The following is a 24692-nucleotide window of genomic DNA, read 5'->3' as shown; positions in this document are numbered from 1 at the left end:
CTGTAACCATCAATTTGATATTCAGCTGAAAAGCAGAGCTACATATTTTTGTGTCAGATTATTTGAACAGGTTCAAACCGGCTTGCTGTTTTTGTGGCTACTAGTGTTGTTGTTGTCTCATGTTAGCTTAGATCCTGTCTCCATCCACCACCATCAGCTGACTCAGAAACACAGGCATTGATGGGGGAAAAAAACCTTTATTCATCCTGTTATTGTGCTTCCACATACAGCCATGACCCTCCCTGTCTGTCCGGGGCTTCACACACGTGGAAACACCGCCACAACACAACGTACCCTCAGCTTTTCTCTTTGCCATCCCGCCAACGTTCACACACCCCTTGTCCTATCAAACATGGCCCGCGGCGAGACTAGCCTCTGTTAACCCTGGTACCGCTTCCCAAACAAAAGGGAGTTCTCATCAGATTTATGTAGGCTTGGGTCTGTTGTGAAATGTTGCCGGTGAGCATGTGTAGTGTGTGTTTGTGTGTTACGCGACAGTGCCATTGTGTGCCCGCCGGGCAGCAAATCCCCCCTGATCACTCCTCCGAGTGGGCTCTAATCCCACTGGGCCTGTTTATGTCTTTACCACCCCTTTCAACAGCAGCAGGATGAGAATGTGGTCCTGGCATGCTGACAGACCAAACCATCAGAGCTCCTCCTCCCCTTCATACCCACCACACACACACACACACACACACACACACACACTCCCGCCAAAACATTACCCACAGCAAGCAGTGTCCACTTGCCCCAGTTTCATACTAACCAAAACATGGCCCACACTGCTTTTGTCTTGTATCCCCAAACTCTGGCTCACTTCCCTTAAAACTCCCATGTCCCCCTGCTGCCAGTACAGTCCGCCTCATTTCATGTACACCCCTCTCGCCCTCCCTCCCCCTGTCTGACCTGTGTCTGTGAGCCAACCGGTTGTCTTTGGTCGTTGGCTTGTTTACCCTTTTCAATGAAAGCACTGGGATTCCACACATTGGCTGCCCTGTTTGGTGAATGTCGTGCCCCCAGTTGGCAGGTTGATACTGGTATTTCCATGCCACTGCTCAATTTGACAAACCCCACCGTGTTTACGGTCCTAAAAGTTGATTTTGCTAGAACTTTCGGACCAAAATGAGTCTCTTACTGTAGGTGGATTTCAGGGGACCCCAACTAATTCACAAAGATTTATTCTAATTTCAGATTATAGTCTTGTGTTTTCAACCTTTTCTACCAATAAAATAAATAACATTTCAAATTATATTATAAAGTTTTGCCATATGGTTGACAGAACAGCAGTACATAGGCCTACTGTAGATCGATAAGGAAGTTCATTCTTGACTTTAACAGTATGTATGACAAAACCTCTCAGTTTAAAGATGGAGCTTTCAATTATGTGTGAGGTTAGCAAAATTATTAGATTAAACACACAGCAGGATGTAGTGTTTATTTGCAATGGTTAGGTTGTTAGCCAGTCCCCTGAACATGCAAACTTATTCCTCCAGCTCTTATCAATCAGCCTGAGTAGAATTATTATTGAGCATCTACACTTGTTTAACAAAGTTTTACATTTTTGAGAGCATGGTGGCAAATGCAAGAGTAAATAATGTGGATAAATCTGTGAGCTTTATACTGTATATTTTGAGATTTAACACAAATTAATTAAATACCAATGTGAAAACAGTTACACAGATCATCCAAACTGCTTAACCTTAGAGGAAAAGCCTGAATATGCTTAAAATTCTGTGAAACATTGAGAGTAAAACACATAAAATCCACAGCCAAAATGTAATCATAATAGAAATGCCCAAACCCAGGCATTTGGTCTAGTTTTAGACTTAATTTGTGGTTCATTGTAGGTCCTGTCCTCTGCCCTTTCATGCACCAGCATGTGCGCTTTTTGCAGCATGTGTCGAGAGGACGGAGCATACTTTTCTAGAACATGGTGTACCGAGTATTGTGGGCTAAATATGGCTTTTTATGTGCATTGTGGTCAATAAAATAACAATGAACATTTTGAATTCACCAGCCGATGTAAAATTTATTTGGAAACACTGCTTGATAATATAAATGCGTTTCAAGCTGGGTTTTCTCATTTTTTTCTGACTCAGTCTCTGTTTGAAAGGTGCGTTTGGTTTTCACAAGCCTACAACTACTACAGCCTCATCCTTGCAACTTGTGCAGCCTGCAGGTCAGTTACAAAATGAACTTGAAACCAGATCTAGATTGGTTACAGTATATGTACGGATGTTGCTGCAGAACAGGCAACACTGAAACGAGCTGAATGATGTAGCAGTGAGTTTCCCCACCATACACACCATCCTCATGTACCCACACAGGCTCAAACCTCCCACTACACTCCCGACTCCCGAGCAGCTGTCCTTGCAACCTGCGTCCAATAAGGCACAAGGAGCACATGCGACAACGGCTATGTCACCATCATTGCATAATTTAGGTCAAACACACACTCACGGGCATCCGCAACACTCCGCACCAAGAACAGGATCTCTTACCGCGCTGTGATTTATCTCTCTATCCCCCAGTCGCGTCCTGTTATCACGACCCACGGCTGCATCTCCAACCGTATAAATAGGCAGACACCAGTGGGAGGACCTATGCAACTGTCCGGGTCTTGCATGAGATAAGCCAGCCTCTCTCGTCATCACACACACACACACTCTCTCTCACTTACCTCCGTGCAGTAAAATCCGAGCAGACCTGGTGTATTCAGGTCTGATCAGCCTGTAAATGTCGGCTGAGCGTTAAATCTTCTCTGTGTCTTGTTGGCAGTATGTGTCTGTGTGTGAGAGAGAGAGAGGGAGAGTGAGAGAGAGGGAGAGAGAGAAACCGGGTCCAGCGTTTGCTTTTGTCGTCACATGCGCATCTCACTGTGCACCGGCAGGCGTGAGCGCGCTCACGGAGAGAGGAGAGAGACGGAAGATCCGAGCATCCTTCAGCATCCTCCAGCATCCTCCCAGCGGCAGACACTCTGCTGCTGCTGCTGCTGCTCATAAACCGACTTCTATCCCCAAGAAATGCATTGCCAAAATGTTAGTTGTGCTAAGGACATCTCAGTATTGTGTCTGCTCTTACTGAATTAAATGGAACTCTGATATCCAGATAACCCAGATATTTATAAGGCTGCAACCAATAATAAAAGTGTTGGAGCCAGACCACTAATTTACTGGGGCCAATATTGCTATTTTAGTGTTGTGCTGTTGTGTTTGAAAAAGTTCCTGCGATTATGTTGCTAGAGTGTTGTGTCCCACACAGAGCAGCTGCAACAGCCATGGTAACAATGACTGACTGAAGAGGTGAGAAAAAAGTATGAAATACAGTCCTTGGGTGAGGTGTCTGTTACAAAGACTGTATAAAAGTATGGCCCAAGAATATAAGTTGCATAAAAACAGTGTGGAAATAATCTCCCACAAATGTAAGTTGTGTATTCAAAGATTTACTTTTATAAAAGTACAAAAATGTCATCATTGAAATATATTTGAAGCATGAGTAAAAGTAGGCCTTCTCATTATACAGTTTTTAACAATAATATATTATTGTATTATAATTATTAATGATATCACTTCAGTGTTGCAGCTGGCAAAGGTGGGGCTCATTTTAAATACTTAAAATACTGCTGGGTTGTTAAATCTATATTAATACATCATGTTTTATTTGTTGACGTTTTGCATTAATAATCTGAATTAACTAGTTACACAAGCTATCAATTAAATGTAGTGGAGTAAAATTTGTATAAAATGGAAATACTAAAGTAAAGTACAAGCACCCGAAAACTACAATATTTTCTGTCGTTACTGTTTTTGTTATAAGCAGGAAAGAAGGAGTAGCCTATATCTGCACCAGCATGTGAATACATGTTTTGTCCTGGACTGGCGCAGCACGTTCAATCCATATGTCTAAGTTCAGTCCCACAGAGTCCCGCCTCTCTGTGTCATGATCCAATGAGCTGAAAGAAACAAAATATCACTTCCTGTCCTGCACACAAACGCGTGCCTGCTAGCCGCTACTTCAGTCAACAACACGAAAAGTGGCAATAAACGCCACTGGAGATGGTCCAGTTCAGTAGAGCCTGCCTCAGGAAGGTAAGCACTGAAGCAGACCAGATATTAATGTCGTGAAAACAACTTCATCGACAGCAACGGTTCACTTACATCTCTAATCGTGACATTAGTTAGAAGCTAACTGGCTAACTAGCTTCAAAACATCAACAACTCGGTCTGTGGTCTCTGCAAATATTAAGCCTTTTATGAACATTTATTCTTATTACGATGCGAGTTATCTGTGACTGAACCGTATCAGAATTAAAACAATAGAAGAAATACCTAAATCAAAACAATCCATGTAAATCTAACCTTAATTTTGAAATTGTAGTGGTCGCCTGTCATTTTATGGTGCTTACCTAGGTTGAATACCATGTCTGCATTAAATGCAATGTTGGTATTAAATCTAGGCGCGCATGAGCTCCCTTCAAAGGTGCTCTTGTTAAAAACATCATGTATTCCACTGAGTTGTAGTTGTATGGCTGTACTCCTCAGAGATAACCAGCCCTTCAGTACAGACCCAAAACAATGCTACCTAACAACTCTCACAACTACTACCTTGATCTAGGAGATGTTATTCACAATACAAACAATACCAATCTAGCTTTACTCAGAAATAGAAAGAAAAAACGTTCTCTTTCTCCCTTTACTCTCACCAAATTTAAGGAGTTTGTAAAAATAAAAATATGTCTCTCTGCTCCAGACTTGACTCTCATGTGCCGTTGACCTTAAAGGTACTTGGATCAGTCTCTTTTCTGCCTCTTTGCAGTTTGGAAACTTGGTGGACAATCTCCGTCTGTATGTCCGTGGAGGCAGCGGCGGCATGGGTTTACCCCGTCTTGGGGGACAGGGAGGGAACGGTGGAGATGTTTGGGTGGTGGCGAAAAAGGACGTGACCTTGAAGAGGATCAAGGACAAGTATCCACAGAAACGTTTTGTAGGTGGAGCAGGAGCCAACAGCCGGTCAGTTTCTCTAAATCCAACCTTGAGTTTTCTTTCAAGTGCCAAGTCTGAACTTAAGTTGACATAAATTTGATTTATATTTCTCAGACATGTTGTATAACAGATGCTATTTATTGTGTCCGTGAATTTTATTTATTTATCAACAGTGTCCGATCACTGAGAGGAGAGAGGGGGGAGGACAAACAAATCTTTGCTCCTGTTGGTATCACGGTCACCACTGATGATGGCAGAATACTTGGTAATATAAAATATGACACACCACTTATTGTTGGTCAAACATTTGTAAAATCCTTCTAAAGAAAGATGTTAAATTTGACATAAAAAGTAATAATGCACAAGAAAGTTTTTGATTCGGAGGTGAAGTACAGCATTTGTGTCAGAAAACATGACAAGGCAATGATCAGGGGATGGAAAAGCCAAATGAACAGTAAAAATTCTCCCTCCAAGGGGACCTGAATGCTGAAGGTGATCGTGTGATTGTGGCAAAAGGCGGACCTGGAGGCTCCCGCTACACTGCGTTTGAGCCCAGTAAGGGCCAGGTCAAACACATCCGGCTGGACCTCAAACTTATCGCTGACATGGGTCTTGTTGGGTGAGAGCAGAAACACACATGAAGGTATTGGTTCATTTCAGCTGAGGCTCAAATTGGCTTTAAGTTCCTTTTGAAATTCTGATTTCCAGGTTCCCAAATGCTGGGAAGTCCTCTCTCCTGACAGCCATCTCTAACGCCACACCTCAGATCGCCAGCTACTCTTGTATGTAGATAATGATACATGTCTGTTTACTGTGTTTGTGCCATTTCTAAGTTCTTCTTTATTTCACAGTCACAACTTTGAAGCCGGAGATTGGCAAACTGATGTATAAAGATTACAAACAGGTATGGGACATGCTTTTTAGTGTTTGGTGGATTGTACTTTAATTGTCCATTAAACTGGTTTCTCTCCTTTGCATCATTTGTTTCTTCTCAGTAGATCTCTGTCGCTGACCTCCCAGGCCTGATAGAGGGAGCTCACATAAACAAAGGCATGGGCCACAAGTTCCTAAAGCATGTGGAGAGGACCAGGCAGCTGCTGTTTGTGGTGAGTAGAGACAAAAAGTACATGAGCCGACACCTTCATATAATGAATTTGAATGTGGTTAATCTAGTTAAAAAATTGCAGGCTGTGATGATGATTATGGACTCTTGTTTGTGTTCGACTGGCTGCAGGTAGATGTTTGTGGTTTCCAGCTGGCTAGTCAAACACCGTTCAGGTCAGCCTTTGAAACTGTGCAGCTTCTCACCAAGGTAAGACTGATACTATAAATCAACTTGTGTTTCTAATATAATGTATACTCTTCTCACTGACTTTAATCCTCACCCATCTGCTCATGTGTACCATTTATTTACCTCCATCTTTTTTCATCATCCTCCTGTCTCCGCACTCGCTCAAGGAGCTGGAGTTGTACAAAGAGGAGCTTGTGTCGAAGCCTGCTCTGCTGGTGGTGAATAAGATGGACCTGCCTGACGCTGAGGACAAACTACAAGAGCTGAAGGAGCATCTACAAAACCCAGATCGTAAATCATTTTTTTGGTTTTATTCATTAGCTTTCTAATTTACAAATTCATGATGCAAATGAAATTATACCTTTAAAGATGGACTTCTCTTTTGCACTAATCGCATCTCTAAACCTCATGAATCCAGGTCTGCAGACTGTTTACAGCTGCAAAAACCTTTTCAGTGGATTTGAACTATGATTCATGCTACTAAAGACATGTGGCATTTTGTAGTTACAGGTTAAGTGTCAAATTCAGGAGTTAAGAATGTAAATCAGCAGTAAATGTAAAAGGAAAATTTTGTGTTATAAATATTTTTGCTCAAAACATCTGCAGGTACTATAGCAATTACATTTTTATCACCATTTTGAACACAGCAGCAGTTCAATTTTAAGTTCCTGGGCAGCTTGTTTTCTAAAAAAAAAAAAAAAGTGCATATGTTTTTTCCACAGACAAAAACTAAATTCACTTACCAGATGGAAAAACTGCCACATAGCGATATTGCACTTCTTATTTGATTCTTTAAAGTCTGAATAAATTAGTTATGCAAGTTCAGACAAACTATAGCAAATCTCCCCTTAAACATTTAACAATTTATGAAATACCCAATTATAAAACACAGAAAAAGGTTGCATTGGAAAATTTGTATTAAATGCTAACATCTATCCCATCTCAATATTTTGAAGATGATTATTTCAAAATTTGATTATTTCCCCTCTCGCAGAGTTCTCTGATCTGTTGCCTGACATGATACCGAAGAAGTACATGACCTTCAAACATGTGGTTCCCGTCTCTGCCACCACTGGGTTTGGTATTGACCATTTGAAAAGCTGCATCCGAGAGTCGCTTGATGAAGATGCAGCCATGGAAACCAAAGCCATCCATCAAGAAAGACTGCAGGCACTGAGGTACCCCTCACATGAGCATTTGTGACAAACATGGACAACATCTCAGATTTCGGGCGACCTACAGTGTATGACGACAGTTGAGTCTTATTCTGTCTGTTTCAAACTGGAGAAGTACAACTTTTTTGTGCAGTGCAGGTAAACATCAGAAACCCTGCAGTTTCAGTGCACTTTAGGATGATGTTTGACTTTCTTATTGACCATCACAGTCAAAGCAGTGTTAAATATAAGTGTTAAAAGGCTGCGCAAGGTGAGTCGCTTGTGTGATCTCAGTCACTGTTGATAAGGTCCGTCTTTATTCAGAAATTATCCTGTTGTAACGTATTTAGGCAGAGATTTGTATGCCTATCCATAAAAGGATGTTGGTCAGGTAAAGGCAAATGCAGCACCAGCTTTACCTCCAGATACAAATGATAAAGGGTCATCAGCAAAAGAGAGGAGAGGTGCATTTGTACCAACCAGTTATTTTCTGTTTCATCTGATGCAAGATTGTATTTATTTTCTATTGGTGTGTTATAAGATGCTCTGATCCAATACCAGTTGTCTTTCCCAAATTAAAAATCTGTATATCTTTAGAATTTGTTGGGATCATTTTTAATGCACTTTAACATGAAGCCAGGGATGTGGCAGTAAAAAGTCTGCAGCCTTCCATGACAAACTGAATCATGGTAGAAACACTCATTTTATAATGACAGCAGCAAAGATACTGTTTAATGTGGATCAGTCATATCTGGCTGATTCTTGATCTACTAAATGAGGTTAGTTTTGGATCAGTGCATCACAGGAGTGTTTCAATACAAATAAATGGAGTCAATTTTCAACTATACATGTAGTGTTTCTTTTCCTCTACCAGTTAGAGTAAGATCTGAAGCTATTCAAATGACAGCATAGACTGTTGTGTTGATGAAAGTTTTATTTTATATTAAATATATTACAATACTGAATGATTAAGAGGGGGGAAAAAAATATGGGGATTGATTTTTGCATCATGAGTCTGTACAGCATACAGGCAAAATGAAAAAATTAAAATTAAAAAAAGACAGCAACTGCAGTATTCAGATTTGAACTCGTACATGTGGGGTTTTTAAGATTCCTGGAGCAGAGAGCTGATGCATCTGGCAGGATGGGACCACATGGTTAAGACTGGGTGGTTGGTGTGCTCCAGTACACGAATACATTCAAGTCTCTGGCCAGAGAGAGAGACAGCTCATCTGTGGGGACGTTTGCCAGAGTTGCCCTGGTAGGATTGGTCAGTTCACCTATGTATGCAGGCGGATATGTTCGCAGGAAAATTGACAGCTGTACAACCACAGAAATGACTGCAGCCTGCACCGTCCTCAGGGTGTCAATGCAATGTCCATGACACCAGGACAAATGTCTTGCTGTAGCAAAGTATTATGATGTTTAAAAAAAAAATTACTCAAGAGCTCTGAGATAATGTGCTCCACTGGATACTGACCATTACTTTAAGAAGACCAGAGCAGAGAAGAAAGCTCTGGATGAAGGCAAATTATGAGCCTGTTCACATCTCATTTACATCTGTGTCCAAAACCTATATATGATACAGATCAGCACATGCCAGAGGAACAAATGTGTTAAAAAAAAAAAAAAAAAAAAAAAAAAAAACCTCATGTCTCCATTCAAACTCATCAACACACATAATTACAATAATGCACTTAATTACTGTTTGAATAGTTGCTGTACATAATGCTGAGAAAAAAGTGAACATTACAAAGGTACTTAATAAAAAAGATACTAGTAGCAATATTAGTCCAGTATTGTGACGGTCATATTACCTATACAGTCCTAATGCATACATGAAATACAAATGAACAAGTGCCCACACCGGAACAAAAACTCATCAACAGTAAAATGACAAACGAGAGGCCTTAAGACAAAAGTTTGAGTTGTAACTGTACAAAGAACTTGCTTTTGGGGAGCGACATGGGCTTCGTTTCCAGAAAAATCCACCTTAACTAGCTACACTGGCGTGACAAAATCTCCATTCTCAATCATATTTAAACCTTGTGACTTCCTGCCATGAAATGTCCTGACTTTGTTCAGACAGTGTAGTCTGTGGCAAACAAACCAATTAAGACAACAGCAATAGGCAATGAGGGGAAAAAGTCTTTCAGCGACATGCTCCTTTCCCGTTATGGTCTCACAAATAGCCTACCAGAGAAATAACTTAATTTGATATAGAACTGTCATGCTGTTGGTCTTCACAAGCTCAAACAGCAAGCACTGTACAGCATAGTAAATCATTTACAAGGCTAAATATCTCAATCATCACAGCTAAATCCAAAATGCACATTTAATCACAGTTCCCAGATTTGGGACGAGTAAGGTTATCAGCCACACTCTCGACTTCTTACCGACTTCACGTACTCTCATCACAAAAGTGGGAGCACATTGGTCTCACACTTCCAAATATCCAAACTCAATACATCTTAACATTATCAATGGGGAAATTTCCAAAAACCACATGAGTGAAAAGTGGCACATCTATAACTACACCAAACACTTCTCAGTCCATTCATTTCACACAGGCATGGAACATAAAACTATTTAAACTTTGCTAAATCAATACCACCCCAGTAACATTCTTACTGTGCCACAATCAACATCTTTGTTAATACTTCCTCAGTCATTACTTCATGTCTGTGTATTTCTCCCAGAGATGGATCAAGCCAGTGCTAATATAAAAAAAAAGAAAAAACACTTTTACATTCTGCTGTGGATGGAGAAAGCTATAGAGGTCACAGTCACACAGGAAGAAAAAAATGAAGATGAAAAGTAGAAACACGGACAGAAGAACAAATGCGGGGTCTCTACACTCATCTACAGAGATCCACTTCTGTCTACAACACAATACAGCAGGAAGAAGAATCTTGTCCTCTTTCAAAATAAAAGCAAAAACATACTCTGTGTATTTTACTGTACATATTTACACACGCACAAACAAACCGAGGGGAGGAAGAGCAGGTCGGATCCATGTCATGGGTTATAACTGGTGATACAATATGAGTTACCTATAGTGGAGAGAAAGCATCTAAGCCTACAGAAGGTATAAAATCACTGCCCCCTTGCATGCTTTCATTTCAGATCAGTCCTTCTTGTCTTTTCCGTGGGAGGAGGTTGCTGATAAACAAGGTTTTCTCATGCATACAGTGTTGGAGTTTCTACAGTGATTCACGTGCGTCAAAATGATCCGACAAATCCAGCGTGATACGATGACCTGCTCCTGGCTCTCCGCTACCCCTTTTAAGAAAAGGAGCCCAAACAACTCAGGGGACAGTGGTGTTGAAGTGAGTGTGACGAGAGCCGAGCTAAGGATACGTTGAGGTTTCAAGGACAGGTATGGGGGTGGGGGTTGGGGTTTCCAGTCCCATAGGTGATGCCTGAGCAGACAGGAACAGCTCAGTCTGAGCTCCAGCTGGTCTGGAGTGGATGTGGAGCTGGGATCTCTGCTGGCGCTCTGCATCGTCCTGTAGAGATCCACTGAATGTCTGGCTTGAAAGCCTCGGAGATGCTTGTACACACTAACTCACACACACACCTCTGCCTATTTCCACTCCAGTGGGGGGCTCTCTCGCTTTCTCTTTAGTTGCTTAGAGTCAATTTTGTTTCATTGTTGTGTTTTTCATTCATAGAAAAGGAGAGACAAGTGTAGTTCCTTGAGGTCTTTTGCAGAGTGGGTAAAACAGCTGTTATATTGAAGTCTCCCACAGCTGAAGGGACAAAAAGAGGTAGGAGAAAAGAGCAGAAAAGAGAAAGAATAGACATTTTAAAATTTGCCAGATGTCACTGATGGCCAGTCACCTCCCTTCCTATTTATGTAGATTTGGTTCTGTCTTTGTACTTAAAGGACTGGGCTGGTCTTATAAGCACAAATAGCACCAGCCTTATCCTTTAAATTATGATCCTCATTAGAAAATATTTCCATGCCCTTCTGTATTCATAGTTTTGACTTTGTAAAGATGTGAACACAACCCAAGACTAACCATGTATAAAGATATTTAACCACTGACTTATATAACAACTGAGATCAAAGTGTAAAACTGGGCTCAGACATATCAGCCTGATAATGGCCAACCTAACTGCACAGACGAGGAGCGCTGGGAATGAAAATGAGCATCGGGAGCAACAGTTGCTGGTTTTTATCATGTTTAGTGTGTCATAGAAGCACATAACACATCTTCACCATCTGCAAAGTTTCCGCTTTCTTTTATGAAACCATGCTAACACACGAACATTAACTGTTGGTGATGTCAGGTGAACAGTGAAATTAGTCTCTGGCATGTACAGATCACCTACTGTACACGCACACGTCATGAAAAGTGTGCCAATTTTCTTGGACAAGTCATAGGAAGAATTTTATACCTATAAATCACCTGATCGGAAACAGTGACTGAAAAAACAAATATCCCATTACTAGAAAAATCAAGGAGGAAATTTAAATTGTCAGCTCCAGCAGGGCCAAAAGCCACTGTGTACATTAAGATACTCAGCGTCCATAATGACCTGCTCTTTTTTGTGCCAACTAGTGCAGAATCTCTATTGTACTGAAAATCAGTCATTGTGACTAAATCAGTGTTATAATGTGGTTTTAAATTACACAATGTGTTCCTGATTGATACTTGCCCTGGCGCTCTGCCTGTTGGCTTTCCTCTGGTCATCGGGGAGAGGGGGCATGGGGTACGGGTATTTTCTGCTGGATGCAATTGATCCTGTAGAGGAAGTGGGAGACTTGGCAGGGGATAGCGTCCTGAGGAAAAAGAGGAAGTGAAATTATTAAAATATTGCCTCTTCTTTTCTAATTGGTGTAGGATTAAGTTGGCCAAAGACACAGATGGATAAATGAGGTTAGACTGAGGAAGTTGAGCTAATGTTAGATCTGTGACTTTGGGCAACATCCTCCTTGGGCTGCTCTAATTATTCAGTGTTCACCTTCCTGCAGAGAGAGAGGTTGCTCTTAAAAGCTGTTATTGCTGCTCCCCCAAAAAGCACAGACAGTTCAGTTATTCTGTTAAAAAATAAGACCCTAGCTCAGCTTTTAGGGGCAACCTCTGTACACAGTATGTACTTCTTTACACAGCAGTACACAGTACCCAGCAGCGGTGTGGACAAAGTCATAGATTCCTGCCACTTACATGCTTCACTGTGCAGCAGCATTATTTTTCATCATCCTGCACTGACACACAAAACGGCCAGAATTTGCAGAAACATACCTTTAGCCTCAGTGGAAAAAAAGCATGCTGCTAAAGGTAACCTCTGCTGTCAGCTGAGCCTGTGTGCAGTCTTGAAAAGTCGGATCGGCGAGTGTGTTTAAGTGATGAATGCTGGGAGCAGTGAGTATGATGAGGTGACTGGGACGGCAGACCACACCGGAGCTGGGTGAGAACAACAGACTGAGAGATTCAGAGAGGTCCTGTCCAGTGAAACAGACATGGAAAGCCTGCCCCATGTGCAGTAGCTTATTTACACCACTACTGTGTGTGGTGATCAGAAATACCTGCACTGGTCAAAGTAGTGGAGAGAGTGGAGAAGTCAGATGAAGGGCCAGTTCCAGACGTACTTGTAATACAAGCCTTAACAGCAACATCTCCTGTATTATGAAGCAATTCTGTAAAGTTATGTTGTGTACATTATACTTTTAAAATAAAGCTTTTACTTAGTTTGCTGTGCTGAAAGGCTCCAAATACTACAGACCCAGAGCTTCTTTGGCAAGTACTATGGAGAAAATGCCATATAAACCCACCATATTATTACAATTTATTATGTTGTTGCACTCAGGAACAAAATATATAGTAGCCCCACTCTTATTCCCAAAAGAACTACACCCATCGTGCTATTAGGGCAGTTGCTGTTATAATTTGTATAATTTATAACCATAATACTTTGGAGACGGTCTGTGTAATTTCCAATCCGTCTTTTTGTTTTTGTGTTGTGCCTCTTCTGTTCTATTATATGTTGTATTTTACAATTATTAGTTAGCAAAATACACAGTATATTAATCAGATTTTCTTCAACAGTTTTTACTTGTTACAGATGATTCAATCAGGACAGAATCAAGTCAGTCACATCACATATTAATGAAGAGATTTTTAGCTCTGAATCCTGGATATGCCCGATACAACTCTCCACATCTCTCCACTCTATTGTTCTGTTTCTATCATTGAGTAAATGTTACAACAGAGGGAGGGGCAGACACAGTGAAGGTCTATAGATTACAATGCCGATTGACTGTGTGGTGACATTTTGTTTGTTTGGTGCACTAACATGGGACCAGTGCTCTACGGAGGCAAAAGCCCATTAGCTTCCTCGTTGTTAAGGAAACCTTGTGTTTGTGATTATCTATAGACCTTGGACACAACTGGAGGTGGCTTACAATTTGTTACTGCAGCTCAGTGATGATGTCAGAGCAGCGCCCAAAAATGTTTGGCTCGGCAGTGACATCACACTGATGCGAAGGCACGCAAGGTCACTGGGAGTGCGGCAGCGCCGACAGACACTTACTGACACAACAACACTGAACATGCAGAGGTAACATGAGGCTGAGGGGGAGAAGCAAAGGAGGGGATGAGGAGAACTTAGGAATAAAATGACTATTATAACCAACACTAGCACAGGCAGTAAGAGCCATTTTTGCATCAGTACAGTACAGCAGGAAATCAAAATCTGCAAAGTAAAATGCAGCTGTTTAAGGAGAAAAAAAAAAGTCTTCATTGAAACTGGGCAAAAAAAATATGATAGAAAATAAAGCGGAAAAACTTCTTTTCATCATGTTTTTTTCTTTTGATGGTCAGCAGCAACCCCTCGTCGCAACATGCCTGCTGTCGATAACACTTTCTCAGGTATTACTTTCAAACTTCTGCAGAAAAAAGGGCCAGACTGGCACCAGTTCTTACTTTCCTTGACCAAACCACAAATCAAACCAAAAGTGAAGGGGGTTTTAGACAAGCGTGTGGGGTACAGGACATGGTCTGAGGTAATACCTAAGGTAAGGTCCTTGAGTGTTTCTATTCACATCTTCTACCCATTTAGTTACATCATAAAACTCTGTTTTGAAGCGAGGGGTTAAATACCTGTGGGAGGGGGAGGAAGGGGAGGAGGGGTGATGGACACAACAGAAGGAGGGGGAGAAGAGAGAAAAGGAAGGAAGGAAAAGAAATGAAAAGGACAGAAAATCTCCAGAAATAAGCAAGTGTGGGGGGGGAGGGAGAGAGGAAGAGGAAATATTTTAGGAAAGCAGAGCAGAGCAAAGATATCCTGAACAAACACCAAGATGCAATTGAGAAAATGGTGAGAAAGATGGCAGACAGACCTGTGTGTGGTTTCGGATGAAAACGGCACCATGAAAATCACAAACAACTGTGTTGTGTGTTACAGGCTCAGTTGCATATTGGTTACATGTCACATCATTCCAAGCGGTTAGCTTCTCGCCTCTCAGTCAGTCTCATGCTTGCAATGAGAACAGGTGCACTGCAGACTACTTCATATGCCAAGACCTTCAAACCCACAAACAAACAAACCAACACGCCAGGCTGGGAGGCAGCCGATGCACACTGTTCATTCACAGTCAACGGGCATGTATGCAAATACTTTATCTGTTCACAGTTATGAGCAAAGATTTAAGGTGCAGTATAGTGTCACAAGCTAGATGGGTTTAGAGTTCACACTGCAAGAGACGACATGATCTCACTCATGTGAGCCTCAGTGCAACACACTCTTTATACCTCCATCTATGACACTGAATTTAAGGAAAGCATTTCATCCGGAATTGTGTGTGTGTTTTTTTTCCAGCTATGCTGCACAATCAAAAAGGATAACCACAGTAATATTCTTTATTTTCTTCTGCTCAACAATTCTAATAAAAAGACCAAAACCAACCATTACTTAATCCTACTAAAACCTTTGTGTGGCCAAAGCCTGACAGTTATTCCACTGTGCCACAGACCTTCATTATTGTTCAAACACTACTAATATATGAGCCATATGTTGCACTGGGTGACATCTTCCTTCATTACAATGAACACAGGCACTGCAGTTTATTTTAAGTCTATTCCTGCTATAAATTCTCTAACACGCCAAACGTGTATTCATCCACAGGTGAAAATAGTTCCCAACAAATATTCATTAGTTTGCTTAACGTTTGCTAAAAGCTACAATAGTCAGATGGTTTCTGTGATTATTTAAGCTTCTTTTTTAATGAAACTGTACATTTCTGACTGATTTTCAATGATTTAGCGCCTCAGTAGGAACCAGTGGACTTGCGGGTGGGTGCCACAAAAAAGGTAGGAAAGTTAGTATGTGTATAGAGACGGACTAAAACATTGTTTTGGTCTTTTCAGGGGATTTGTTGAAATACATAATATAAAATAAAGAATAATGCCAGCTTTATCCTGCACAAGAACCCAATGACGGATATGTCTGTTTTCCACTAGAGCTTCTGTTTATCTGCATACCCCAATGTCAATGTTCATTGACCTCACAACATCACCAGCTTGCCACAAGGAACTTACTCTGTGGAGTTAGAGCGAGCACGAAACTTCTTTCCTTTCAGTTTCTTACGATTACCGCTCAGATTTCCTGGAGAGAAACAGAACATAAACACACGATTTAAATACAAATAATTAATTGCAAAATATTTACTGCGGGTGATATTTAATGCAAGAGAGAAAACATGTCAGCACTGTAAAATGTTTCATTTCAGCAAAACTAATTCAGGTAAAGGGCAGCCTTCCAGTGGTTTAAAAAAATAATAATGTATTGATTATTTTGACAGACAGGCTACATGCCACATTTTATCTACATTACTTGTACTGTAATGATCAAGACATGAGGTGATTTCTTTCCCTTTTTTATTCACAAGTGTGCTGCCTTCTTACTTCATTTGCTTTGGCAACACATTGCATTCCTTCTTCTGAGGCACCAAAGTGTAATTCACACAAATCTTTCTTCTTACGTATGAGTGGGGATTTGTTTGTTACCTTGCCATGAGTTGCTCCTCGGTCGCCCATTTTCACAGATGTCGGAGATGTGTTTGGCATCTGGGATTCTCTCACTCCATGAGTGAGAAAGTCCATTAGATCTACACACAAAGGCAGAATATCAGCGCAACATCAGCTTTCTAAACTGTTACAAATAATTAAATGCTGTGCTGCTCCTGTTGCAGATGTAGCGACAAGGGAAAGACAGAGGTAAATGAAGGAGAAAATAAAGACACCATCACAGCAGATGGCAACATTATGAGCCATGAAACAGCATCACGACAGCTGAATATGACATGATGTGAGAAATGGAGCAGAGGGGTGTTTTCGGGACAATTCTCTACTGGCAAAATGTTTAAAATTTTGAACATTTTGGTCCACTTCCAAAATGTTCACAGACAGAGACATAACAAAAGCCATGAATGTAAGAAAGCACGATAAGAAGACGAGCTCATCTACAGCAGTAAACACAACACACACACACGCTTGTGAATGAATGAGTGATGATGAGATGGCACACCTGAAGCCAAACAGTGAGATGTTCTGAGAAATGGATGGGATGGAGGGGGTGAAGGACAGGGTGCAAATCTGCAGGTGCGACAGGCAGGCTGACCTCTTCTTGGAGCTGCAGCCGGAGTTTGTGCTGACACCCGGAGGCATGTCGCTGTAAAATGAATCTGCATCCCCAGGCTTTGTTACATAGTCACCTGGGGGCATTTGCCTGGGAATGCAGAGCAATTCTTTTAGATACGAGTAAATACAATCACAAGAAAATTACACCAGTTATTTATCATTAATTTATAATGTTCAATTTCTTACTATTTGGTAATTGTGCTACACACCGAGTTTCCACAATTCTACACAATGCATCCATAAAAAAAAATCAAATACTATGATATACTGTATGTTATAGTGTGAATGGGGTAATTTTGCATAATGCATAATTTTACATTTATACTTCACTTTTTATGCTTTTTGATTATAATTCTTCTGTACTTTCACTTAGGTTAAATTTGAATGCAAGGCTGTTGCTTGTAACAGAGTAAATTTGCACTGTATCATTGGTACTTGTAGTTAAATAAAGATCTGCAGGTCAATGAGGATATTTTGTTCCTGGTTCCCACAGATTTTTCATGCACTTTCTGAACTGGGTGTTGGTTAAAGTAAGAGAATGAGATCTCTTTCAATCAAAGACTCATGATCATTAACTACAGACTGTTTTATGCAAAAATCAAAACCATTGTAGGAAAAAAAACAACAAAAAAAAACACTGCAAAAAAAAATCAACTTAAATGCAACATGTGGAAAACATGTTAAAGTGAGCAAACCGGCAGAATCTTCGGTGAACCTCAGACTCAACATAGCGTCTCTGCTTATAGCTCCTGTGAAGAGAAGTACAAGTATCTTCAGCCCAATAATAAAATAGCTTTTTTCAAATATAGTGCATAAAATAGAACCAACATTTGTTAACTTGTGACCCCTCAAAACAAAGTAACATTGCATATGTTTATGAGCATATGTTTATTGTCATCACTTTAATCAAAGATTCTTTTTTTTCTTGCTTTGTTTGAATGATTTTAGAAGCCCTTAATCTAAAATTACTGTGGAATTCAGAGAAGAGGAAGTATTCTTTCTATTCCTCAGATTTCTCCCTGCAACTCCTGGTTGGGGCCCAACCACTGAAACCCCTGATAGAAAGAAAAAAAAAAAAAAAAACACATCACACATGCAGGCTACAGGGACACTTACTTGTAGCACCAGGCTGTAACAGCCAGTATGAGGGCGAGGAAGAGAATGGAGCCTACAATGGCCCCGATGATGATGTTTGTACTGGTGATACCTGAGACAGAGGAAGAGAGGAGAGAGGGGAGCCGTGCGTGTGTTAATTGGATGTCTCTTGTTTCCTGAGTAATGTGGACACATGGGGATACACAAACCACAAAACACTGCAGCAGAACACAAAAAAGACACTACGATTAGCAGGAAAAGTGTAAAAGGAGAACAAGAGGGAATAAACTGAGAACAAAGGAACTGCTGTCACCCTTCAGCGCTATTCTGAGAGGAACTTACAAGTGCAGTAGGTTCCCATTCAGGAATTAGTTTAACAGTAATTTTTAATGTTTTTTTTTTTTTTTTTAATGTTTTTTTTTTCGGTCAGAATTAACCAACCGCAGTGAGCTGAAGTTGGGGTGCGAGAGAAAGAACCAGGAGATGACATCAAAGACAGGACAAATACAATGAAAAAAGAACTCAAATCTGACCTCAAGTCACTCCGTCAAAGACATCAGCCTGTCGACAAAGAATGAGTGTGAAAATAATGACAAACAAAAAGAATGACATGCATGGTTAAGTGAATACAAATGCAGCTGGTTTTAATGAGCGGACATAAACCCAACACAGAAGCTAAAATAAGCAGAAATGACAAACAAAAAACAAAATAAAAATTTTAATCCTATTAATATTTGTGAATTGGCGGAGGGGAGGGATAATGAAAGAATAGAGAGAGATGAAGTCAGTGGGGAAGAGTGGAGACGCACAGGTATGGAGGGCAGAGAAGAATGAATGATGGAAGAATGCAGAACACAGGTCACAGATAGACATATGAAGAGAGGCAGCAGATAGTGTTAACATCTCTACCTGAAACTGAGGCAGTCGGTCCCACCACGAGATAACTGAGAGGAGACGTGGAGTTACAGTCCTCTCCAGCCCAGCCCAGGTAACACACACACTTCAGCTCACTACTGCACACCTACAGCATGAACATATATTTAAAAAAAAAAAATTAAAAAAAGATTGCTAATTTTTTTTGGCACTGCAAGACCACATTTCATGCAGATACTCAGTCTTTAAATCTGTGTGTGTGCATCTGTGAGTGTTCACTATATGTGTGTACCCCATGTCCAGAGCAGATGGTCTTGTCAGTGGTCCCAGGGCAAGTGCTGAAGTTGAACTGTTGGATGGGGAGACATTTGTGATTGAAACAGATGCGGTCCGTCCCGCAGGCCGTCCCATCCTCGACGTATCCCAGGTCAGTGTCTCCATCAATCAGCACATGAGCACCACTGAACAACAAATATGACCGAGTCACTTACACATCTCTTCATATGGCAAAGATTATCTTTTGTTAAAGGTAAATGTGACCTGCATGGCCACTGTCTGAGATTTCAAACAATCTGTTGTGTTGAGAGCACCCCAAAAGTTATTTTGTTGGGGTGTCATTTATTTTACCCAATGTCCTTCGACCAGTTTCATCTATGCAGTAATTTCCTCCACGCCCCAGTATAATGAAAATTATGAACCGACAAAACTATCAATGAGAACATTCAGTTAGGTTTTTTTTGGCAGGTGAATTTAGAGAAATAGTGAGTTTGGAAAGATTCCTGTTCTTCTTCATCCCAAGCAACTGACACCAAAACCCAACAATGATGTTTTAGATGAGTCCTTTCATTTCAAACTTAATTATAGTAACACTGTAAACATTCTGATTTCAAATCATACTGTGTGCTTTTGCCAGGCTGTGTACAGTATCTTTACTGCTTTAAAAAAAAAAAAAAAAAAAAAAAAAAAAAAAAAAAGAACCAGGGAACAAAGTAGTCCAGAGGTTGAGGATGCATAACCAGCAGTCTTTTTTTAGGCTGCTGGTTTGGGCTTCTAGTATTGCAGGGAGTGTTTTTCCTCAATGATGTGTACCTGCAGTCGAGAGAAGCGCTGTGTCGGGCTACGGAGAAAGAGGTCAGCCCTCCCTGCAGCTCTCCAAGTCGCGGTGCAGGTGAGATGTTGGAGCACAGCAGGTACCCACAGTGAACATCCCTGATACACAAAGGTGCAACCACAGGTCAACTGAAGAGAATAACCCAGAATTCCACAGTTTACCTTCACAGAGAGGACTGGGCTTACTGTTTGTTACACTGGATCCATGTGTCCTTGTCCTTCCCACAGTTGCCTTTCTCTGTCCCCTCAATGTTGAGCTTCTCATAGCAGAACTTGTCAGCCGCTGTTGCCTCTGAGGGAGACGCAGCGGGACACAATCAACTCCAAGATGTACAATGCAGAAGATTATCTCTGAAAAGTTTATTACATAGGAATATTAGACTTACTCTCTCCCCAAATGTACTTGCACTGTCTGTCTTTGGTTTTACACCTTCCATTGAAGCAGCGACCCTGTAGAGAGAAAAGCCACCTGTCAGAAGTACAGCCTTTTTTTTTTTTTTTTTTAATGTAAAATACAGTAAAACCCAATAACCTCTGTCAAACATCTCACCTGATCCTTTTCACATGTGTAGCCATCCATCTTGTGCACATTTGGTGGACACTGCAAACAAACAAAACCTCAGAGATGCTCTGATGTTCTGTACGAGCCATGCATATTCTGTGACACTTTGATCATTAAATTCAGAGCTCCGGCTTCAGAAAACTGTGTGAGGGAAGCTCATGCTCACCTGGCTGGAGTTGCCTGTGCAGTTTTCTGGGATGTCACAGTCGTTCACCGCATCTCGACACACAACTCCCATGAACTCCATCTGCGGCAGCAAACAATAAAGATTACACAGGCTCTGAGAGTGATTGTAATGTGTTAACACTCTGTAACAGTTCACTTTCACCAAACCATCTGTGATAAACATGTTTACCCAATATTTATCGGATATGCCCGCATTTGGTTTTTTTTTTTTGATAGATAGATAGATAGATAGATAGATAGAGAGAGAGAGAGAGAGAGAGAGAGAGAGAGAGAGAGAGAGAGAGAGAGAGAGAGAGAGAGAGAGAGAGAGAGAGAGAGAGAGAGAGAGAGAGAGAGAGAGAGAGAGAGAGAGAGAGAGAGAGAGAGAGTTGTGAACCGTCTTGTACCTGACAGTTGTTGCAGCAGAGTCCATTGCTACACTTCGAGCCTTGAGTCAGGGTGCACTTCTTGCAGCAGTTATCCCCCTCTTTGGCACACTCCTAAAAGACGAAACAGAAACTGTTCTCAGTGGTCTTGTTTTGATGCCAGTTGTCTTTCACGTAACACATCTCATCTCATATAATCAATTCAAACAGAGGTCTCTTTGGACAAACTATCATGCAATCACTTTATTTTATTATACACAGGTCAAAGGGGTACATACAAAATTAGAACAACACTGCAAATAAGATAAGAAAGAGAAAAAACATAAGACATGAATTAAAAAAAAAATAAAGGAAAAAAGAAAAAGCTTCCCATTGTATCTTAAGTGTGTTATTGCATCAAAGAGTACATTTCCGGAAAACCAAACATACACATATGTAAACAGATATTTATCCATATAATAAATCCATATACTTATACACTCCCAAACTTGTTTATTCGATATGCAGACAGAAATAAACAAAGATAAAAATGAAGTCAAAATACTGTTTACATACCATTAATTGATTTTTATCGACTTTAAGAGTTAGTTTTTAAATCCAGCGTTCGCCCTGACTCAAAATATCCCACGCTTGTTCACAAATTAAATTCTGTTTATTATTTCTAGTAACATCCTTTTCAAGAACCCACTGTTGCTGCAAAGACATTTTGAAAAATTCCATGTTTAATTGCTGCTTTTGTGTAGCTCTAAATGTGTATGCTTTCCCCATCATAATGATGATGTTCAGGGGCAGTCGCTGTTAACGTATACAGCTCTTTGATTTCTCCAGTGAAATCACTTCATTAGTTTAAATTACCTCCCATCAATGTATGACACAGAAGGTGGTTTTGTTGTTGTTGGAAATTTATCAAGTTAACCCTTTAGAAAACATCTCCAGGACTGAAACTCACCGCTGGGCTGCCACAGTCACACTCCTCTCCTGGCTCCACGAAGCTGTTTCCACAGACTGGAGGGTCTAACAGCTGAGCCGGAAAAGGGCAGAATTAACATTCAAAGTACTGAGAAAAAGAAAACTCCTTTAAATAGGTGCGTGTGTGCGACTTACCTTCAGAGGTTTGTTGAACAGACACGATCCTCCTCCGCTGTTCAGGAAATTGTGGTACTCCTCCACGTTGCAGTCGGAGAACCTCTTGGGCAGGTAGAAACTGTTCAAAACAACCATATTATGCAGTTACTGTGGATATAGCCCAGGCAGGACCCTCAGATAATACTGAGAGCGAAAGGGCTTGCTCCCAAAAAGACACTACAGGACAAAACACTTAGCAACTGGCATGAAAGAAAAATGTAGTTTTAAACCTTTTTACCCACACAAAATGACTTTTCATTCCTCACATTTAATTTCAGGGCTACAGGCAATACCAAAGCAGATTTGTCAGGTTTAATAAAGTTAGTATTTCTTACAGGAGACACCATACCATAAAATAGTTCATGTTTTATGACAGGTTTACCATACTCACAGTTCAGAGGAGATCCTTACTACAACATGGAGGCAGATAGACAGTATAGCTAAGACTGTGAAAACACGTATGGAGATATCTGTCAAGTGTAGATGGCTCTAAGATGCATTTGTGAATTTGTCCTGGAAGTGAACCTGAATATTGTGAATGATTCACTTTTGAACTGTTATTGCATTTATCATTTGATTATGTGCCCCTAAAAGGATCACCTCAATTTTTTTTTTTTTTTTTTAAAATCACATTTTCAGAGATTCTCAGAACAGAAATCAAACTCTACTGATGGTGACAATAACTCTTAAATGTACAATCTGATTGCTTTGGTTCGCTTACAGTAAAAATATAAAGCACAGCTTGATTATACATCCATCTGGAGCCCAATTAGCATGTGAAGTATTTGTCCAAGTCCATTACAATCAAATGCACTGTGTTCACTCTGATGCTTTTAATGATATCGACCCAAACTTGAGCAGCACTTAAATATTATTATCCTGTCAGGCTTAATGTTGATTATGCTGCCGGCACATGTTTAACTCGAGTGGCTGGGATAGTCATCAGGACTGACACAGGAGACAATGCAATAACAGTGAGACTCAGTGAGAGTCAGAGAGTCAGGGGCTGTGAGAGGTTGTTGCTACTTCATATGTCAGGTGACTAAATGAAGCCACCTACAGAGATGATGGTTGTATAAGGACACAGTAATGATGCTTTGATGGTGGATGAAGTACACTACAATATCTGAGAAAGATTTCCAAAATGAATCAGGTTTAAAGTTGTCCCAGCTGTCTGTGGGCTTTGCGTCTTTGATTTCTTATTTGCGCCAGGGTTGAATCTTGTCAAAATCTTGTAGTGTTCATCTCTTTTTAAATAGTAATAAGGGGTGTGACAAAGATGAAACGTGCTTGAATGGTTCACTGGTCAGCAAAAGAAGTTACCATGTGGACTACTAATATTCAGCCACAATAAAAACTTTTCATTTCACAGTACACAGAGGGATCAAAATATGTATTCCAAAAGATTAAAACACAGATACTGCTGTAATTATTTGCCTGTCAAACATAGATTAATTTCATAAAGTGTGTGAAGCACTAACATCTTAAATCATTTCTTTCTCCCTTCACTCACTCACTCAGTCAGCCCATCACCCCTTAGTGGCGATCAGAAGACATGGCAGTGTTTACACACACAAACCACTATCATTTAGTTGTCTCTGCTACTGCCAAACTGTGCAGGGTGCTTCATGTCTTCACCATCTCTGTTCTATTTAGTTTTGTAATGTTGCACCAATTATGCCTTTTAAATACATATTTTGTCCTGGTTTGATAATGGCAACATCCATTCTTTCACAAGAAAACAAAGGAAACAATACAAAATATATAAAACAATTCAGAATCCTAACCCAACCATTATGCCCATTCAAACAAATTGTGCATCTCTTTTCTCTAGGGACTGCGCCCTCTGACAAGTTTATATTCAGTTTAATTAGAATTTAAGATGCTCATAATAAGCTGCCACAAACACACACTGCGTATGAATACACACACACTCTATATGAACAAACAAGTCAACTCTCACACAGACACACAGCTAAACCCTGTGAAAAAAAAAAGTGAAAATAGTTAGTAGTAGTCAGGTTAGGTAGATCAGACATGCAGGTGCTGAGGGAAAAAAGAAACTTTCGTCAATGGACATGACTGAGGTTGCTCATTGAATACAAGTGTCTGAAATACCATTGACTTTACTTTAGAGAATACAGATCTGGGCCAGATCCATTCACAGAGGACAGGCTCAAAAGAGCACAGAGTGACCTGTCCTCTGTCATGTGACCCCATGATCTCATAGCAGGTTAATTATGGTAACCCAATAGAGCAGGATCTGGACAGGGAGTGTCAAGGGAGTGTACTGTTGTTACAG

General features: G+C 40.5%; 2 protein-coding genes across 2 annotated transcripts in view; one reads left to right on the top strand and one right to left on the bottom strand.

Moving 5' to 3' along the window:
• Positions 1–3986: 3986 nt before the first annotated feature.
• Positions 3987–8252, top strand: gtpbp10 (GTP binding protein 10). The gene is made up of 10 exons (XM_022766201.1): positions 3987–4088; positions 4816–5009; positions 5156–5247; positions 5457–5601; positions 5691–5764; positions 5834–5886; positions 5981–6088; positions 6217–6294; positions 6441–6564; positions 7268–8252. Exons 1-10 carry the CDS (start codon positions 4056–4058, stop codon positions 7474–7476), a joined length of 1110 nt encoding a protein of 369 aa, XP_022621922.1. The 5' UTR covers positions 3987–4055; the 3' UTR covers positions 7477–8252.
• Positions 8253–8359: 107 nt separating this feature from the next.
• Positions 8360–24692, bottom strand: part of adam22 (ADAM metallopeptidase domain 22) — a 64192-nt gene continuing 47859 nt past the window's right edge. Inside the window, exons 15-31 of the mRNA XM_022766159.1 lie at positions 22370–22469; positions 22215–22286; positions 21287–21379; positions 20881–20961; positions 20703–20753; positions 20539–20602; positions 20339–20444; positions 20132–20251; positions 19335–19503; positions 19079–19190; positions 18191–18281; positions 17770–17823; positions 17055–17162; positions 16442–16542; positions 15974–16040; positions 12093–12216; positions 8360–11179 (exon numbers count right to left, since the gene is read on the bottom strand). Coding sequence (XP_022621880.1) covers positions 11159–11179; positions 12093–12216; positions 15974–16040; positions 16442–16542; positions 17055–17162; positions 17770–17823; positions 18191–18281; positions 19079–19190; positions 19335–19503; positions 20132–20251; positions 20339–20444; positions 20539–20602; positions 20703–20753; positions 20881–20961; positions 21287–21379; positions 22215–22286; positions 22370–22469 — 1534 coding nt within the window. The 3' untranslated portion in view covers positions 8360–11158. The remainder of the gene's footprint in view (positions 11180–12092; positions 12217–15973; positions 16041–16441; positions 16543–17054; positions 17163–17769; positions 17824–18190; positions 18282–19078; positions 19191–19334; positions 19504–20131; positions 20252–20338; positions 20445–20538; positions 20603–20702; positions 20754–20880; positions 20962–21286; positions 21380–22214; positions 22287–22369; positions 22470–24692) is intronic.

The sequence above is a fragment of the Seriola dumerili genome, unplaced genomic scaffold (genome assembly GCF_002260705.1).
Source record: "Seriola dumerili isolate Sdu_G_001 unplaced genomic scaffold, Sdu_1.0 BDQW01000814.1, whole genome shotgun sequence".
Taxonomy (NCBI): Eukaryota; Metazoa; Chordata; class Actinopteri; order Carangiformes; family Carangidae; genus Seriola; species Seriola dumerili.
Note: the sequence above shows the minus strand (reverse complement) of the source record. Positions and strands in the feature narration are given on the sequence as shown.

Excerpts from the sequence above, each read along its gene's own strand:
- gtpbp10 (XM_022766201.1), top strand. The coding sequence starts at position 4,056 with ATGGTCCAGTTCAGTAGAGCCTGCCTCAGGAAG. Across the intron at positions 5,010-5,155 it reads GGAGCAGGAGCCAACAGCCG|TGTCCGATCACTGAGAGGAG; the intron begins GTCAGTTTCTCT and ends ATTTATCAACAG. Across the intron at positions 5,602-5,690 it reads GCTGACATGGGTCTTGTTGG|GTTCCCAAATGCTGGGAAGT; the intron begins GTGAGAGCAGAA and ends TCTGATTTCCAG.